This window comes from Cupressus sempervirens, chromosome 3 (assembly GCF_028749045.1).
Source record: "Cupressus sempervirens isolate cs-2001-9-10 chromosome 3, ASM2874904v1, whole genome shotgun sequence".
NCBI lineage: Eukaryota > Viridiplantae > Streptophyta > Pinopsida > Cupressales > Cupressaceae > Cupressus > Cupressus sempervirens.
In genome coordinates, this window is record NC_143120.1 from 488,996,499 (window position 1) to 489,017,556 (window position 21,058).

Consider the following 21,058-nt stretch of genomic DNA (forward strand, 5'->3'; position numbering starts at 1 on the left):
GCATTTCATGCATTCACTACCTTTGCTTTGGCCTATACAACTACCCACTTGCTCCCTTGCACTTATACAAGTGCTTTCCATTCCGAGCTCTCAATGTCATCTTCAGGCTGTTGCATATTTCGTTCCCAATCATTTCACTGGAGTTTGATGAGAGACTCGAACATGAGTCTGCCAATTATTAGGCATGTCAATGCTCTGTTGGGTCATCCCCAACAAGATGATGTTGTTCCTGTCGTTGAATCTCATGGGGGTGGAGCCACATATCACAGATGTCACAGCATTACTGACTTTCTTTCCTAATGCTTTTAAATCTTAGATCTCGGATCTTGAATGTCCATGATTCATGACTATATGAATGCCTCTTTTTCCAAATTAACATAAGCCATTGACTAGGAATTTCCTTCTCTTTGCCAGAATCAAATACCTTAGTTATTGTAGCGATAATTTCAATGTTCCTCGCTAACATCTGTTATAATTTTGGAACTGAATCATTGTGGAATATGAAGTAGTCCAAATCATGGCCACAAGACTCCTTGTAATGTCCTCACTATTAGGGTTGGTTTGGGACAAGTAATACTTGCAAAATAAATGTTAGAATCACAACAATAACAACTAACGATATTATTTCGCCCTCTAATTTAACCCCAATCTTAAGGACATCTCTAGATCGGGCTTCCTAATGCATAAGTACCTCGCCATCTTTCTGAGAGTGCACCCCTTAAGGTTCTTCTTGGACGGAACATCCTCTATCCAAGGTAAATCACATATGCATATGTTGACATCATCAAAAGATTTTGGCACATGGAGATTATGTATTAGTTCTCGGCCTTGGCAGTCACATGGAGATCTTGACATATCACATACCCCATCATTCGAGTCCCATTAATCTCCATGGTATTAGTCCATTGGATTGACACAAAATTATCAAATATTCTTTACATAAGGAATTATGTTCATTCAAATGATATTATTATAACATTCAAATAATACTCAAATATTCACATTCAAATATTACATTATACTTAAATGCTCGTATTCAAATATTCACTATTCAAATAAAAATATCAACAATACATTATTTAAGATATAATCAATGTTTTCACCTTACCATAGGTGCGGGGTCCATGCTTTCTCACCGTCCACTTAGTCCACTAAGCACTCTATTGCTTCTGTAAGAGTTGATTACCTTTCGTTTGATGCTTGATGTGATGCCCTTTCCATGTAGTTGCTTTCACCTTCTATCGATGGTCGTTGTCGAATTGCCTTTGATGTGACTTGCCACACAACTCTCTGTCCACTGCTTTTACTTATTAAGTCTTCTCCTTCTATGTAGGTTCCACGTGTCCTTTAATGGGAAGTAAGATTTGTTTTGTAGAATGCCAAAGCCTTGGTCAACTACCTTTTTGACTACTTCATGACCATTCTTTGCTTCTGTCTATGTGCCTACGTGGCAGGGTCTTATTTCCTCCTTTTCATTCAATGTGACTAGGAGGCCTATTCTATCAACTCAATACTCGTCTTGGCCAAGTCCATGTGGGAACGCCGATTATGAATTGCCTTTTTATGATTTGCCACTTCGATGGCTAATGTTAGATAATGTGTCAAGTGTTGTATCATCTTAGATAATTTCTTTGTTTCACACTTATTTATCATTGTAGCAAACGGTTTTTCATATAAAAAAAAAAAAACAGTTTAAATAAAGATTTTCCAACATTCATTGATAGATAACCAACATTCATTGATAGATAACTGAAATCCTTTTCATATGACATTAACTGATTTTAACAAATAATTGAAATAACCATATCCATATCAATGATCATCTGAAAATAACTAGTTTAACGAATAACTGAAGATAATTGTATCCATGATCATTTGAAATAACTAGATTAACGATTAACTAAACATATCTATATTTATGAACAAAATCCGGTCGCCCTATATTTTAAGGGCCCTGATTAACTGAAATAACTAAATTATCGATTAACTATCCTTTCTACACACAAGCAAGTAAATGCTTAACAAGAAAAGAAGAAAAGAACATACAAGTATCATCTGAAGGGTCTTTAGTTGGTTGTGCAAGCCTTGGCTTTGGTGAGAGGAGAAGCATTGACATAGGCTTAACCTCTCAACCTCAGACCATATTTATCCCCACGCAATCTATTGAATTAGAAAGGCCCTCCCTACCTTGGGATCGGGCTTGGGATGTTCTTAGTCCAGCCACCTGAGCATCCTGGTGTTTAGAATGTCTGCACAGTTATGAAATGGACATGTTTTCATAACTAACACTACTGACATCAAGTGATCATTAGATGGCAAACATGCCTTTAAACTACCTTGGCCAAGGACTGCCGATAGGCTCAATGACCCGATCACCACCACTCGACTTGACAACAGGTTACATTTTTAGGTACGAGCATAAGCTAATATTTATGGTTATATAATTCTTTTAATCATATCTGATTTCATCTTTCCTGTTTTGGCATATGACATTCTCACCTCTTCGCCTTTACATGGCTATACGGCGGGTGAGTCCTAGGTGTTCGGATTCTTAGAGCAATTGGCTCTGTTCTTTTAATTTATGGCAAAGGGTTGCTTTCAGTGTTTCGCATCCTGTGATTTAAGGTTTGCAAAATAAAAATGAAATCTCTATATTTTAACTTCCATTGGCTAAATAATTTATGATTCCATGACTTGGTACTTTACTATGAATTATAGCAACAATTTCCTATGAACATTCAAGTAAGAAAGGGAGTGTAACTTGCAATCTATTGATATGGAATTGGAAACATTAATGGTTATGAAGGGGAAAATAGCAACGTTGAGAGAATGATCATTCACATGACTTGGTATATTTTCTGGAAATGCCTAAGCCTTTGCTAGACGTTGGATATCTGATTTTCTTTAAATGTTTTCACAATGTATAGAGGTGGCTTCAACTTCAGCAAAGAGAAAAACATACGGCAGCAAGTACAAGGACGACAACACTTGCAGGAATACCCGTGTCTGGCAGAGGTTCGATGGTTGTATAAAGTCGGAAGTGGAGCATAGATAAATAGACGAATAAGGGAGAAGTCGGGTTTAAAAGGAGGAGCCGAACTTGATTAAGACAGTCGAGTGTATGAAAATAGGTGGAATGTTTTACTGAATAATGTCGTAGCACATCAAGGTAGTCATATGTATTTAAAAAGATGTCCACCTCTACACATGGCTTCAAATTAAAAGGAGTAGTTGTGACTTTTTGGCTTCCATAACTCAAATGATTATTTGTCAATTTATTTTGCCAAGTGTTTATTTGGTTACAATCAAAAAGAAAAAAAAAGGATGGAAGAAAAGTTGGAAAGTTATAATTCGATTATTGTTATAATTTATATTTACATATGTTCATGTAAATATATTAATGTGGTGACATCATTTTATTATATTATTATAATATAATGGTGCCATTTCATTTTATATCTATATGTACGTGTATATATATATATATATTATAATAATATGGTGAAAGATCATTTAAAATCCTTTGAGGTACGTTTTATACTTTAATTAGATTATTTTATGTTTCTTAGATTATTTATTTAATAGCTCATGCGGATCCCACAGATGTATCCCGTGTTGAAGTCGTTAGGTCCTTTCCAAATAAGTTTAAGGTCATACTTGTCAATCCTGTTGACTGGACTAAGCAAGCATCCTATTCCGATGATCCCGTCTAGCAATGCTTCCCCCCCGTTCATCTTCTCCTGCAATCACCCATAATTCCCAAAGTCAAGCAACTGCTAGACATCATATAACAATTAATAGTTAACGACCATCTTCATTAACAGTTAATACAACGGTTATAAATAACTACTTACTTCACATGATCATGAAAGAAAAATCCGTTAAATCCAATGGTTATGAGCAAGTTTTAAATTAGGTCAAAAATTTGGGATGTAACTTACCCTCCCCCTTAAATTTTCCATCATCCCCGATGAATATCACAACAAAACTTTAAACAATATCTAATCAGATTAATTTTAAGAAAAGAAAAGTTCAGGTTCTAGCCCTGGAGAAAAGATGAGGGTAATTTTGAAAGATTTCGTGATAATCTTCCCAAGTGGCATCATCCTTTGCATACTAATCCCACTGGACCTTGCATTGTGTCACCTCCCGATTTCGTAAGCATAGCTTACGCACCTTGAGTATTTTGAGTGGTTCTATTTCTAGCACTCTTGGTTCTCGCACCTATAATAGGTTCCAATCAATTATATGATCATGATGAATAATGTATTTCTTAAGGTATGACACATGGAAGACTTCATGTATCTTGGCAAGCGCTGGTGGTATATCAATTTTGTAAGCTACTGGGTTCACAACTTCCAATATTTCAAAGGGTCCCACATACCTTGGGGCTAACTTGGCATTCTTACATAACTTGATAGTACTCTTCTGAGGTTTTACTCTTAATAGTAGCTTTTCTCCCACTGAGAATTCCCTAGGTGTTCTTTTTGCGTCTACATAACTTTTCTGTCTGTCATTAGCTTCCTTCAATCTTTGATGAATTTGGATTATCTGCTCTTCCATTTCCTTAAGCATCTCAGGTCCAACAATAATTCTATCTTCCAATCAATTCCAACTCACAGGAGTTCTACATTTGCGGCCATATAGAGCCTCAAAGGGGGCCATTTAATGGTGGATTGATAGGAATTGTTATAAGCAAATTCTACCAAAGGTAAATATGTTTCCCACTGATATTGCTGATCCATACCGTAAACTCTCAAAAGGTCTTCTAATACTTGGTTTACTCTTTTTGTTTGATCATTTGTCTCAGGATGATAAGCTGAATTGATGTTTAGTTTAGTATCTAGTGCTGAAAATAATGCTTGCCAAAACCTGGAAGTTATCCTAGCATCCTTGTTTGAAATAATCTTCTTTGGAACTCTATGCAATCTGAAAATTTCTTTTATGAATTTCTGAGCAATTTATGGTGCTCCATTAGTTAGATTTCCTAGTATAAAATGAGAAACTTTTGTCAATCTATCTACTACTACTAGAATGGTATTGTGTCTATTTCATGTCACTGGTAATCCTTGTACAAAGTCCATGGAAATTATCTGCCATTTCCATTTTGGTACTTCATTTGGATGCAAAAGACCGACTGGGTATCGATGTTCTGCTTTTACTTTTTGGCATTCTAAGCATCCTGCCACAAATTCTGTTATCTCCCTTTTCATTCCTATCTAAAAAATATAGAGGTTTTATATCTAACAACATTTTAGTTACTCTAGGGTGTCTTGAATATGGATCTGAATGAGATATTTCCATAATCATTCTTCGAAGTTCAATTTTGTTGGGTACATAAATTCTATTATGATATCTTAACAATGCATCCTCTTTTAGCCTAAATTCTGAATACTTGGAATCCCGTGGGTCCCTGATGAGAGCTAGGCTAATCTGTGCATAAAATTCATCATGCTCTAGATGTAAAATCTGGTCCTTTAATCTGAAGTTTATAGTAGCCATTGCGGAAATGTGTCTTCTCCTACCTAAGGCATCTGCCACTTTGTTTTCCTTGCCCTTAATATAACTTATGTCAAATTCATAGTCTACTAAAAAATTCCAGCTATCTTCTTTGTCTGGCATTTAGATTTGGTTGAATGATAATACATTTTAGGCTGTGATGGTCAAATCGTAGTTCAAAAGGTTTTTCAATCAAGTAATGTCTCCACATTTGAAGAGCATGAACAATAGCAGCTAATTCCAGATTATGAGGGGTGTAATTTTGCTCATAATTTTTCAATTTTTTGGATTCGTATGCAATTACCTGTTCATCCTGCATTAGCACACCTCCTACTCCTCTTGATGCATCTGTTATAATTGCGAATTTATTTTGTGGGTTAGGTACTTTTAGTATGGGTGTCGTGGTTAACTTTTCCTTCAAGTATTCAAAAGCTGATTGACATTTTTATGTCCATACAAATTTCTTTCCCTTTCTCTGAAGTGATGTAATCGGGTAAGCTATTTTGGAGAAATTCCTGACAAACTTCCTATAAAACCCTCCCAATCCCATAAAACTTCCAACTTCTAGCACATTTTTAGGTATAGGTCATTCCTTAATTTCTTTGATTTTTGACAGATTTACAACTATTCCGTGAGCTGATATAATGTGCCCTAAATACTGAATTTCCTTTTGATAGAAAGCGCACTTAGACAATTTTCCATATAATTTATGTTCTCTTAACGTTTGTAAAACTTTTTCCAGGTGTTCTTGATGTTCTTTTTTGTTCTTTGAGTAAATTAGAATATCATCTATAAAGACCAACACAAACTTATCCAGGCAATCTTGGAATTTGCTATTCATTAAGTTCATAAAAGTTGATGGAGCATTGGTTAACCTAAAGGGTAACACTAAAAATTCATAATGCCCATACCTAGTTCTAAATGCAGTTTTGTGAATATCTTCATCTTTAATACGAAGCTAATGATATCCTAACTTCAAATCAAATTTTGAAAACACTATTGTGTCTTTCATTTGATAAAAAAGGTCATGTATTCTAGGAAGTGGATACCGGTTTTTGATGGTAACCTTATCGAGCATTCTATAATCTATGCATATTCTCATGGTCCCATCCCCCTTCCTAACAAACAACACTGGGGCTCCCCATGGTGAAACACTGGGCCAGATCAGTTTCTTGTTTACCATAACCTATAGTTGTATTTGCAACTCCATCAATCCTATGGTAGTCATTCGATATGGTGCTCAAAAAATGGTTTTTGCTTCTGGTATCAAATCTATGGTAAAATCAAAGACTCGGGTAGGTGGTAGACCAGGGAGTTTTTTAGGGAAAACATCTTGATAATTCTTTAGATAGGGATATTTTTCTTTGAAAGAGTGCTTTAACTTTTTTTTGATTTCCCCATCTTCAAAAATGTAATCATCTCCATATGTGGTGTTTCTAGGATCTCTCATGTCTTCAACTCTTACTGCAAAGATCTCACAACCTTTTCTTCCATATTTCTTAAGTTGCATGGTAGATATCTTCTTTGATTTAATTTTATGTTTAATCTCTATAATGCTTGGAGGTCTACCTTGATCATCCAGACAATTTACAGTTTTGGCAAAACAATCCACCTTGGCCTTATTCTCATTGAGCCAATTAATGCCTATGATAATGTTGTAAGATTCAAGAGGTGCTACATACAAATTCAATTCTGTGGAGAAATTTGGAAAGTCAACCTGAGCCTAAAACAGATACTGCTCTACCTTAGCCCTTGACTGGTTTGCATATTTGACTGTCCATGGTTTTGCCATAAAACTAGATCTCTTTGGAAATCTACTTAATAGTTTAGGCGATATAAAACATTCAGAAGCTTTAGTATCAATTAAAATAGAGATAGGGTTCTCGTAGATCTTACTCGGAGTTTCAATCGGGCCTATTTGTCATTCTGCTTGTCTATTGTCTAGGGCTGCATGGATTCTTTGTTGATAAACATGTTGTTGCTATGGAAGAGGTGGCTATTGCAACTGATTGGTGTCTGGCAGAGGTTCGATACTTCTATTATCTCTGTTTAGTATCTAGTGATTATTTATTGTAATCTTCTATAAATATTAGAATGTTTCTAATATTTAGTTTTTTGTTTCTAGAATAAAATGTTTCTATTCTTTAGTTAGCTATAGATAATTGTTAGTTTTCTCTTAGGTTTCTATTCTTTATGATTGTTTCTTAAGGAAACATCGTTCAGTCTCTTGTATAAATTGATCTCTTGATCATTGTTAATAACAAGCAAATATTTTTCAATTACTTCATAATATGGTACTAGAGCCAACACTCTAAATTTTTTCGAAAATAATAATAATTTCTTGGTTGAAATTATTTGCCTTTTATTTTTCAAATTATTTACATGGATATTTGCTTCCAACTCTCTCTACAATTTGACTAGGGTTTTTGCTCTGAGAGATTTGAATCCGTTGACCTTTGGTTTGGTTCTGCTCTCACAGCACCAAAACTCGGATCAGCTCATCATGGACTTCTTTTTTTCCATGCCCACTTCTGGGTGTAGGAAACAGTCCCACCAGCCTGTCCTTGGACACACCAGATAGGGTAGACCTTGGCTCGGGCTCCTTAGACAGTGGCACCCTATGCGCACAGTTATGCAAAGATAGAGGTAGAGGTAGAGCCAGAGCCAGACCCTTACTCGTCCTAGTCCATATCTCTCTATACGGGATTTCTTTGTACCGAGAAAGGACTGATGGTCCTCTCTTTCTTCTATCTGTTCTTTTTCCTCTTGTTGTGTTCTCTTCTCTTTTCTTTTCCAATCACCATTCGGTGCTCCTACTAGTTTACTTTTCTTCGTTGTACTGTTGTATTTTTCAGTTCCATAGACCCTTGTTGGTCTCTTGTTGGACATTAATAATATTATTTTATCTTATCTTATCTTATCTGCAACCCATCTCTATCCATTTCTGTCATTTTTTGTGGTTTTTTTGCAGTAGGGTCATTTTTGTTCAAAATCCTCATTTTTCTACTAGATCAAATTGTTTTTATAGATTCTTGGCCATTTTTTTGAGATCTCAATTGGGTTGTTTGCTTTTTCTGGTTGCCTCGATTTTTGTGCCTAAATTTTTGAGCTAGCGGATCTCAAAGAAAACAACATATTCTTTGTGGGTTTTTCGAGCTCTCTTCTGGGTCATCTTTCAATTTTTTTAGGTTTTCCATTTTTTGCTTTGAAGAACGTGCCTTCACAGGTTTTCATGCTTTTTCACTGGAAAACATGTTATGGCATCTTTGACTAATATTTTGCTCGAAGGAAATTAGAAGTTCAATGGTTACCATTATGACACGTGGAAATAGTGGATGCTAACCATCTTCGAATATTGTGACAATGATAAGGTGGTTCTAGTTCATCAGCAATCTTCTCAACAAACATCCTTTGCTCTAGATTTAGAAGGCTCCTAGAAGAAAAACTTTCAATGCAACTACTTCCACAAGTTTAGGCACGTGAAGGTTGAATGTAAGAAGCATTTAGTTGCCCTATCTAAGCAATCTGGTTCGCAGCCCACATCGAATTGTGCAGAGCAGCTTGAGCAAATAGATTCTACCTTTTACACTTTTTGACAGCTGCATGCTCTGGATAGATTAACCATTAAGGGAGGCTTTTACAATAATAGATAGTTTCTATCATCTTTGTTTAGTATCAAATGGTTATCTATTGTAATCTTTTGTAAATTTTAGAATGTTTCTAATATTTAATTTTCTGTTTTTAGAATAGAATGTTTCTGTTCTTTAGTTAGCTGTAGATAACTCTTATCTTTCTCTTAGCTAGAATATAAAGTTTCTATTCTTTACGATTGTTTCTTAAGGAAACATCGTGCTGTCTCTTGTATAAATTGATCTCTTGATCACTGTTAATAAAAAACAAATATTTTCCAATTACTTCGTAATATATTCAGTGGTCGATGTGGTCTCCCATGGGTCTTGTTATTTGACATCCTCACAACGTATATACTATCGTCCCAATTTATCAAGGGTCATGACCTTTGTGATGTCCTCTATGTGGGTTTAGCAAATTTAATATTTCTTACGTTAGTATTGCTTCTAGTAGATAGTTAAGGATTATAATGTCTCTTTATTTAGTTTATATATCCATTTATTAATGAGTAATCATTTAAGTTAACAATCAATTACTTTTCAATTATTAGACATATTCTAAATAAAGTATTTATGAATTGTAGAAGGGAAATGTTATAATCGATATCTAATCAAGATATTAATAATCATTCTACTTCAATTAGGGGTGTCACTTTTGTGATTTAAATCAAATTTCACTGTTAAAGGGGGGATATTACACTCCTTGATTCTTAACAATGTGAAACTACACCCAAACATTCAATTTACATTTGCAGCTTGGCTCTAATACCATGTTGAGAGATGAGAATCGCTGCAAATGTAATAGCAGTGCCATAATGTTTGGTATGTGTTTTCCAAATGGCAGTGACCTCTTATTTAAACTGAGAATAAACGATAAAGAGACACGTCCGTTTACAAGACATGTCTATTCATTGATTAGATAATTAATATAATAAAAACTTAATCATAGTTATATATATATATATATATATATATATATATATATATATATATATATATATATTTATTTATTTTCTCCCATATAAACTTATATCTCATATGTAATTATACATAGATTTATCCAACAAAAGCTACCAAACATCAATGAGTTGGTGATTGAAATGTTATTGGAGTGATAACAAACAATGCCTAAACTATAGGATTGTTTGGTTATTGGTTGAGGACTTCTATTCACACATTTTTTGTACACCTTGTATTTTACACTCACTCAACCTAATGCTGCAAAAAACTGGGACTGAAATGGAATGGATCAAACAAATGTATGTTGATGCCCGGGCGATTCAAATGTTCACCACCAACCACCATATATCACAAGGCATATTGAAAATTCTCAACATTGGAGCTCTTATAGGTAAGTTAAATTATTTAAAATTTCAATGTGTTTTATTTTAGTAAACTTTCCAAGTTTTTGATTTTATTATTTTAATTTTAATTTTTTAATTTTTAATTTTGAAATAGTTTGTTGAGACCTGTTTTGCCTTTGGCACAATTCTTTTGAGATGCCTTGTGAAGGTTAGTGAGACATTGTCCATAATAGTAGTCAATTCTAATCAAAACATATGCAAGCAATCTAGCAATACAATGGCATTTTCTATTAAAGCATTGATACTGGATGACTCTTGGTGGAATTGTGGTCAATGCCTTCTAAAATTTATTGAGCCTATGTTGGACATGATCCAATCCATTGACACAGATAGGCCTTGCTTGGGTGAGGTATATGATGGTGTTCACTCAATGATTGAGGATATGAAAGTTCTCATAAATGATAAAGAGCAAGATCACATAGAAACATTCTTCAAAGAGCTACAAAAAATCATTGGTGGAGAGATGGAACAAAATTACTACTCCTTCGCATCTCCTTGTCTTTGCATTGAGTCCCAAGTACTATAGTTGGACTGTTCTTTATAATAATAGCACAAGAGTTGGTCCCTATAGAGATCTTGGAGTTGCTCAAGGATATAAGGAAGCTCTTTGCAGACTCTTTCTTGAAGATATACAGCCTATAGTGAGTGCTTCATTCATGTGTTTTGCAAGCATAAATGATTGTGGTCTTGATGCACTTTCAAGCAAGTATAATTTTGATGCTCATAAATGGTGGTACTTCGATAGAGAAGCATAATAGTACCTACATCCTATTCCTGTCAAAATTCTATCTCAAGTTCATTCTTAAGGCTTTATGATGCTAATTTTTAATTTCTTGTTGATGAATTTACATTGATTTTTATTTTCATGACTCTTAACTCTCTAATGTAAAAATTGAAAATCTTGTTAGGTTGCTAGTTTATCATCACTTAAGAGGAATCATAGCACATACTCCTCCATCCACTAAAAAAAGCATAATAGATTATACTCCTAGAAGGTGGAAGACTTGATCTCTGTGCACTCAAGCTTGTAGCTCCTAATACAGAAGATGCCTACAAAAAAAGGAGAAAAAGTAGTGGGATGTTGAATCAGAGTGTGGAGTTGGATGATAAATTGCTTGCTTGCTGCAATTGGAGTTGATGATGACTATGGGCTATCTAGTGATCATGAGGCTGATCACAAGGCTGAGATTGCTAGTGCCGATGCTTATGGCATTATTTGTGCTGCTTCTAATTTACCACATCAGGAGGGTGATTTTTTTTATGATACTTGATTAGTGATGGCTGATTTTAAAAAATCGACACTATTATTTACAAACTGAAAAATTGATATAACAGTGTGTTTTGTCATTTTGCTATGTTACTTAACTACTAGCATAGTAATGTATTATGAACTTGATTGCTGCTGCATATATATATGTATGTATGTATTTTTTTTATTTTTATTTTTTTGTATGGATGAACCCAACCTCCCTAGAAATGTTTTTGATCAAACCCACAAACCTAACCCCCAAACCCAAACTTGCCCTGAACCTGGACTGATATCTTAGCTTATAACACATGCAGTTGATCTAATGGATTACAATGAATTTCTTGTATTTTGGTTTGAATTTGTTAGAGTTACCCATCTCTTTGTATGTTGAGATCTGTCATCCTTCTTTCTTCATCATTGCATGCTGAAACATAATTGTGAAAATCCTTTTGCAATTGTTATCAATCATAAAGTTCTATTTGATATTTGTACATTGGCTAATTGAATTTTTGTTATTCAACTTTCATTTGCTTCATCTTATCTCCTTTTTGTACTTTCAAGTCAAAAGTACATCGATAATACAAATATCCGGATCATATGAGGGAGTTGTCCCTCTCCAACATGGAGGAAGATTGTAAACATCACAATATTCTTTTGAACTTGTTGGCATGGTTGTCATTGCTCCTAGGTGAGCAAGGTCAATTTTGGAGAAACAACCAGTGACAAATCTATTTACCAGTAGGAATTTACATGTTAGTTATTAAACCTTGGTGTTATTATATCCTTAGTTGACCATACATTATCAATTTCAATATATTTGAATCCATTTTGTACATTATTCACTGCACTATATGAATTTGCTAAGGATTTTTTGGTTTCTTTTTAGGTTTGGAGTGCATAAAATATAACGGTTGATAAAGAAATAATTTGGCTTCATCAAAGTAGCACTAGTTGCCAATCACAATCCATGAATATATTATATACCATTTATGATTATAACTACCTTATACTTTGTAGCTAATTAAGATGAGTAGATACTCTTAAGGAACATATAATGCAATATCTATAAACCTATAAAGACCTTAGTTGCTAATTCGTGAAAGGAATCCAATTTGGGCACATGAATTAGATCCGTGGATTCGGGTTTTTTTTTTCCCAATTATGATTCATGGAGGATTCGTGTGTGTGTGTGTGTGCATTAAATATACTAAAAAATAAAAGAAATATACATAATTCTAAAACTAAATCACCCAGATCCGAATCAGATCCAAATCTGGATCTAGTTTGTCTAGGACAAATCCGGCAACTAAGAGAAAGACATAAGATTAATGTAATGACCCTTACTATAAAGGCCACTGAAACCCTCAAACTGGACTTAAGAATTTTGTCAAACAGTTGGCATGTAACCGAATAAGGCTGCAATATTACTAATTGTTGTACAACGAAACCTCAATATATTATGCCAATAATGTATGAACAACAATTCCAGATTATAACACTACCAATCTAAGAGATAGATGACAATATGAAACTCAAATATGAAGTCCAATGCAATTCTAATTTTATGACAGCAAATAGAACTGATTACAATGAGAGACTGTCACAACTATGCACTTCTAATACATCAAGCTCTTGACAATGCAATGTTATGACATGAACAATAACCCAGTTCAGATCTGGGATGCAAATGACGAAACTTTTACAACAGTTATTAATGACTGGAAATAATTATTTATGCAATGACAGTGCTGATTGTTCTAATCCATAACATGCAATATTTTGGCAATCAAAACTTCAGTTTGTGCACTTGGAATAGCTCCAATTTTGCCGGATATGAATGCTGAATTAATGCCACACGAAGACCTCATATTGTTGCTGCTGCCCAACTGACAGGGCCATATAGGTACGGCTGCTAGATAAAAATATTGCAGCGCTTTTCTGTCACTCCAAAAGCAATAAATCTGGGCGCCTAGGGTTGTTGAATAACCCCCTAAAATATGAAATTCATCCGTCAAGCCAATTAGGAGTTATGAGCAAAAACGTGGGTCCAAACCCTGGACTGGCAGTCTAAAAATAATGCACAACTGTGTCTTCAAACCCTGTTAATCAATCCACAAATGCTAGGGCACAACTGAAACCCTTATAACTGAATCTCAATGAAGTCCAAATGAGATGGCTGAATTACCAACTCCTCAAATGCAACAATTTAGGTGATATTTCACACCCTCAAAGTCGCCAATCCAAGGGAGTGATTTGTTCCCAAAGATCAAATGATAATTTGCAAACCCAAGAGACTACAAATTTGCTCCACAATGGAAGAAGTAGAAGAAATCTCAAATCCAAGCATGTCCAAAATGAGAGGCCCAGCCCTCTATTTATTCACTTTTCTAAGAAGTTGCTAGAACTTCTAGAAACATCCTTTATAAAATCTCATTATAATGCACTTTTTATAATAAAGTAATTTTATAAAATAAAAAGTGCAACTCAACTTAAAATTATAACATGTAGGCCCCAATAACACTTAATAATAAAATATAACCTCTTAACACTTCTTCAAGAGCAAGATATGACCATCTGATCCGCAGGATTGACTCTCTCTCCACACCATTTGCCTACGAGAGTCTGGAATAGGCAAAATCCATGATCAATGTCATGTCGAACTAAAGAGGGGAGATTACAATTAATCTAACACCCCTACTTAAACCCTTAGTTCATAATTCCTCTTACTGCCAATCAAGAATGTGTGATCTGATTCTTGTGTGTGATAATTTAGAAAAATTGTTGGTAACATAATAGATTCAATCCCTTGATGCCAAATACTTGTAAAAATGGATGGCATATGTCATGTTATTCACTTTAGGTGGATGCTACATCACTATGGCCACTGCCAACTCAGTAGCCTAGCGTCACCTAATAAACTATCACCATTTGTGATAAGAAGCAAATTATAACAATTCAAAAAACCTACATTCTCTTATTTTAATGATGTTTAAATGCAACTCCAACTCACTATTATTATCCAAATCAATGTTCCACGCATAGTTCCAAGACTTTGCTGGGCTTTGTGAGTCTAGAGCTGATTTAGTTCTTCTGCCTAGGTTCCCAGGGCTTTGCCACTACAGGGATAAAAGGAAAAGTCAATTTTTTAAAAAAAAATAGTTTTCTCCATCATCCAAAAAGTGTTTTTATTGGCTCTGGCTAAGCTCCAAAAAAAATGCACCAAAGACAAAAAAAAAAAAGTCACTTTTTTTTCTAGATTCACAAAAACACAATGAATTTTTCTCAATTTTTTTGCTGTTTTCGACCACAAAATATGCAGAACATGAAGAACAAATGCTGAAAATTTCAGAAAAATTTGTTGTGTTTTTGAGCTTTTCGAATTTCGGTCAACAGTGCATTTTGTCTTGAGCTTAGCTGTGTCTGTTTTATTTGACTCGTAACCCTAAAAGCTCATTTCTATTGTTTGTAAACACAAGGAGAGAAAAAGAGGCATATTGAACCATTGAGGAGAAGTCAACAGATTGATTGAAGAGGGGATAGTGATTTTGTTTACTGTATGGGGTAAATAGTTTAATGGATACAGACAATAGACAAGAACATGTAACAGAACAACACTCCTTTTATTATTCACATATATGTCGAAGAGATTACATAGTGCTTTCAATCATGATTACAACCATCTTGGATGGTGTACATATACCTTCCCGAAGGGGCCTGTCGGCTACATAACAATTACCAACTACATGCTAATCTACCTATCGGCAGTTTTATAACTTTATTGACAACATCATCCCCCCAAAAAGAAAAGTCGTCTCCAAACGACAATTACAAAATATCCACTGTGCTGCTTTCTCTACTTTCAACTCCTGGGTACATTGAGCCAAGTGTCGCTGAACTGCCTTCAACTGGATGATTAGCTCCTCCCAAGCTCTCTATGCATCCACCAAGACAACTTCACGTCCAACACCTACTCCAAGTTCCTCAAAGCGTATCACCCCTCTCGAAAGGCTTGCTCTGTTGTTCTCTTCACCTTTGGTACACAGACACTCCATGCCTGCAGCAGCTCCAAGTCTCATCAACACACTTCCCACAACTGATAATTGCACCGACTGGGGGTCTAGGGGGCATCGCCCCCAACGGAGTCAAGGGGCAGCGCCCCCATGGGGTCCTGGGTTAACGAAATGGCGCACTCCCTGTCGTGATACAAAGCAGGGTCGAGGGGCAGCACCCTCGCCGCCAAGACCAAATTAACACTCTCAAAGCCACACAAAACTCTATGGAACACACTATTTTTGTGATTTTCTTCCAATCCCACACTCTTTTTGGCAACTTCTTATGTTTTATTACCTGTTTATGTCTTTCCCTTCCCTTAGGAATCATGCATTATTCATTCTAAACTTTTTTTATTTGTCGTCGATTTTTTTTTTAGGCTGTAGATTCTTCCTCTAAGTTTTTCTTCCACTTCCTCTTTTCTATAGACTCCATTTGTTCTTTTGCTTAGTTAGGTCACTTATCTCTCCATACAAACCAATTGTTCTACAAATTTCTCTCCTTCCCTGGCGTTCGTATGACCCTCCTTCAAGACTTCATGAACGGCTTCTGGCTTCTAGTATCCTCCTATATTCGTTCAATAGTGAAATGTACATGCCGTATGGACCATGTGAAACACAAAAAAAAAACATATAGTGCATACACAAGCAAGGAAATGGCGTATGGAACAGGTGTAGAGAATGTCGTACGAACTCCTATCTTGCTACCATACGAGGTACAATAAGAAGGTGCTATTTCTTTGCTTCTAATTTCGTACAGTGTCTTGCCATATAGCGATGTATCCACTTTAGATAACGACTGATCGTGGAGGGCAATTTGTCAATCGCATCATTTAACTGTTAACGACGGAATTCAAGATATATTATTCTCTATCAAGCCCATACTACCCACGAGCAAACGAACAGGTTGAGGCTACAAACAAGATCCTGGTAACAATCATCTGCAAGTCATGTGCGGTCAAAGATCAAGAGTGGGAGGAAAAACTACCCTTTGCCCTCTGGGCATACTGCACGGCGTACAAGGTGACAATGGGACACACATCGTTCTAGTTGATGTTTGGACAGGAGGCAGTGGTACTAGCAGAATTTATGATACCAAGTCTGAGGATCGCATTGGAAAATAAGTTGGGCGACATGGAAAGCTTGAGGGAGAGGTTGCATAATCTGAACAAACTTGAGGAGAAGCGGCTATTGGCACAATGGGCCACGGAGGTAACGCAGAACAAGCACAAAGTGTGGCATGATAAACACCTGAAATTGAACAGGTTCCAACTGGGACAACTGGTGTTGAAGTATGATGGAAGGAACAAAATCAAATTAGGCAAGTTTAAGGTGAAATGGGTCAAGCCATACCAGATCCGTGAAGTGGGTGATAACGGAGCAATAAAGTTATGGACACTAGACGGACAAAAAATTCCGAAAATGGTGAATGGTTCCAAGTTGAAAATATATCATGTGTGACATGTTCCATCGTCAACGAATATCAAGGAGCAGTAAAGTTCTGGAAAAAAAGAAAAAAAGTGAAGTTTTTAAAGCCACGGTTACCATACGGTGGCTTTAGCAAGACACTAGTTGTCGTACAGCTTTTTTTAAGAGCCTCTTAGCCGTACGGATAACACAGCAAAGATTTTATTATTTCATAGTACGGATTTTTTGTTTTTCCACTGAGAGGCTATCAGAGGTTAAAGAGCGACAGTATCTAGCAGGCACTGTGCGCTCATCTTTTTATTTCACTATACGGCCTTTTAAAGAGAGTTTCATGGCTGTACGAAAAATTATAATCTTGCATTGGCATTGCACGGCGATTTAATACAGGCATCGTATGACGATGTAACTCGGCCACCGTATTGTGAATTGGGAGAAAGACAATTGACAGACGAAGTAGTCCATATGGTAACTTGAAGCATAGCATGTGTTGGTAAAACCATCAAGCAACGTATTACATGGTGTGCCCGTACGGTGTACGGCTCTTGTCGGTAGCACTTTTAAAACATCCCCGGCAACGGCGCCAAATGTTTACCATATGGGGTAAATAGTTTAATGGATACAGACAATAGACATGAACATGTAACACAACAATACTCCTTTTATTATTCGCATATATGCCAAAGAGATTACATAGTGCTTTCAATCATGATTACAACCATCTCGGATGGTGTACATATACCTTCTCGAAGGGGCCCGTCAGCTACATAACAATTACTGACTACATACTAATCTACCCGTCGGCTGTTTTATAACTTTACCGACAACAGATTTATGATCATTTGTACAAGTTAGTAGCTTGCACTCATGCATTCACACATTTAGGGGAGTTAGTATCTTGCATTCTTACATTCTCATATTCTTGTGTTTTGCGCTTTCGATGCCATTGATTTTATATTCCATGAATTTTGTAGACATTTGACACTATTTATATTTCTGATGTGTTTTTTCAACTTATTTTCTTCAACTAAAGCCTAAAATTTGCATATATCCTTATGTGATCAATGTAAACTTGTGTATGTGTTCAAAGTAGCTTCTATTGTGTTTTGCGCTTTCGATGCCATTGATTTTATATTCCATGAATTTTGTAGACATTTGACACTATTTATATTTCTGATGTGTTATTTCTGATTTGTAGACATTTGACATTCTCATATTCTTGTGTTTTGCGCTTTCGATGCCATTGATTTTATATTCCATGAATTTTGTAGACATTTGACACTATTTATATTTCTGATGTGTTTTTTCAACTTATTTTCTTCAGCTAAAGCCTAAAATTTGCGTATATCCTTATGTGATCAATGTAAACTTGTGTATGTGTTCAAAGTAGCTTCTATTTGATGACATTATTGTGTCTTTAAGGTTTACTTAGAGTAGGACGCATGAAACAAGTTTTAAATCCTCAATAATCTTTGAATTTCGTGACTTTTTAATTTGCCGAGTCTAGGCACCAAGTTTGAGTCATAGTCAAAAATCAGTTTGCCAAATCTGAGCCGAGTCTGGGTCTTAGAACACTTCCACATCAACCACAGTTAAAAAACTTGTCAATTACCAATAATACAAGTCATCTTGGCTTGTGACTAACTAGCTGGAAAACTCGCATCTGACTATTAGGTGAGTCATATGGCGAGTTTTGCTAAAAAAATTCAGAAAAAATTGTGATTTCTGTCAAAACTTCCTGGCAGTTTTATACAACTTTGTACAGAAAAAAGGTCATTTGGGATTGTCTTTGAGTCTGGTGGTTACAGTGTCCTTCACCTTTTGAGGATTTTGCTTCATCCACATACCTCTTTGTAGCATTGCCCTTGAACCATTATTGTTAACCTTCCAGAGCCCGCAAATGTTTTGCTACTGCCATGCTGTGTATATAACTCCTTTCTCCGCTCTTTTCTATGAACTGACCATTTTTGGGTTTGAATGTAGCTCGCTCTCTTCCTGGCGATGGTTTGGCTCACAGCTATACTCCATGTACTCAATCATGGTGCCTTTCACTATTTTCCTTTTTCCTTTCTCCACAATTGAACAGAAAATTAGAGTCTACATTCTTTTAGCCAAAGGCAGACCCCTTCATTAATAGCATTAGGTCATGGATTTCTTTCTTGGAATGCTCTATATAATTGTAAAAATGGATAAGAAAATTAGGGTGTCACAATGTTCACAAACTTGTTGCTTGACATATTATTCTTCAAACCCTGTAACTTCGTTACGTGTGTGCTATATTAGTGCATCATTTTTTACCAACTAATTTCCCAGGTTACCATTACTTTTCTTGCTGAAAATAGTCTTGACCATAGAATCACTGAAGAGCTTGTCTTTTCTATTTGTAATTTTTGGAAATTTTGTCCAGCCTGGGGAATCCTTGAAAGACTTCTTCTCACGCACCAACATGTATTGGCAAATGGCTGCATATGAGCATACTCAGCACACTGGAAAGGTTAGCCCATTCCAACTTTATTGAAACTACATGTAGATTTAGATTTTATTTTATCTATTACAACATATTTTGATTATTTAGTTACAGTTTTTTCTTTTTGGAAGATTCATAAATAAGTATTTTGGTTTCTTCTTAAATTAATTATCGAAGGTAACATACACAGTCTATTTTCCAGTTTTTCAGTTCATCTTATAGATAACACTTGTAAAACTTAGGGCTTTGTAGTGGGTAAATCACACTTAAAAAGTTAATCAAAGCAAATCCAATGCTTTGAGAAAATGTAAATTGGCCTGAATTCTGCTTGTGACAGGAACTAAGAAAAGATGGATTCGATCTTGCGGACACTCGGTTCAAAGAACTAAAGCCAGTTCTTGATGAGGTTATTCCCACATATATGATTGCCTTTTATTTGAGAAAACCATTATAAAGTTCCAAGTGGATACTATTTCCTAACTTAATTCTTTCTGATTGTAAAACCACAATGCAAACTCAGCATCTTTATTTTGTATTATCTCCAAGTATCAGATGTATTGTAATTTGTGACACGTGTTTTTGTCATGCAGTTATCTAAGTTAGAGGCAGAGCAAAAGGCAGAAGAGGAAGAGGATGCAAAACTCATGCTCAAGAAAAAAGGCAAAGAAAAAGCAAAACAAAGCATTCTACACAGATAGTTAAGATCTAGTTTGCCACTTCAAAGTCCAACGTATCTTGCTATAATTCAAAAGGGTAAAAGGTCATTGGGCATCCAATCCCATATGATCCTTAATTTTCATTTGTTTTGTTATGATATATTTGCCCAGTCTTTTTCTCGGTCATTTATATATAGAAGCCAATCAAAATTAGTTCTCTTAAATCACTCTTGGCAGTTTGAAAAGAGAAGATTGGGTGTAATTATTTTTATTCCTTGAATTTTTATAAAATGGCCTACTTTTTCCTACAGAAATACTGTGGCATGTAATTTTCTTGAAACGTCGATCTTTCTCTTAAAGATATTATGAAGAAATCATCAAGCTGTGTCTTTTATAATATGCATTCGCAGTTTGTGCGTTAACTAAACCATTCTGTATGTTAAACTCAACAAAGTGCATTATGTATTTGCCTTCACATTCAAAATGTTTGCTGAAAACCATTACAGATCTGATGATGCAAGGGTTTACTCAAAATGATTGAAGTACAAAATATAGGTAGATTCTACACCTATGACCAACTGTATAAGATGAGGAATTGTAATGACATTTTGGTGTAACATTTTTGATTGGTCATTACCCATGGGTGACATGAGTCATATTGGTTTAAATCAGCATCTAGTTTTTTTATGAAACTGGATTTGATATTGAAGAATCTGCAGG

The 21,058-nt window shown here is 35.4% G+C and overlaps 1 protein-coding gene across 4 annotated transcripts in view; it reads left to right on the top strand.

Annotated features, from left to right (window-relative positions):
- Positions 1 to 20,652, top strand: part of LOC149567301 (Galactose oxidase/kelch repeat superfamily protein) — a 228,799-nt gene extending 208,147 nt beyond the window's left edge. For all 4 annotated transcript variants that reach the window (XM_089820483.1, XM_089820480.1, XM_089820481.1 and 1 more), the window contains 3 exons: positions 19,623 to 19,709; positions 20,020 to 20,088; positions 20,273 to 20,652. In XM_089820483.1, coding sequence (XP_089676609.1) covers positions 19,623 to 19,709; positions 20,020 to 20,088; positions 20,273 to 20,380 — 264 coding nt within the window. In that variant the 3' untranslated portion in view covers positions 20,381 to 20,652. The remainder of the gene's footprint in view (positions 1 to 19,622; positions 19,710 to 20,019; positions 20,089 to 20,272) is intronic.
- The last annotated feature ends 406 nt before the right edge of the window (positions 20,653 to 21,058 follow it).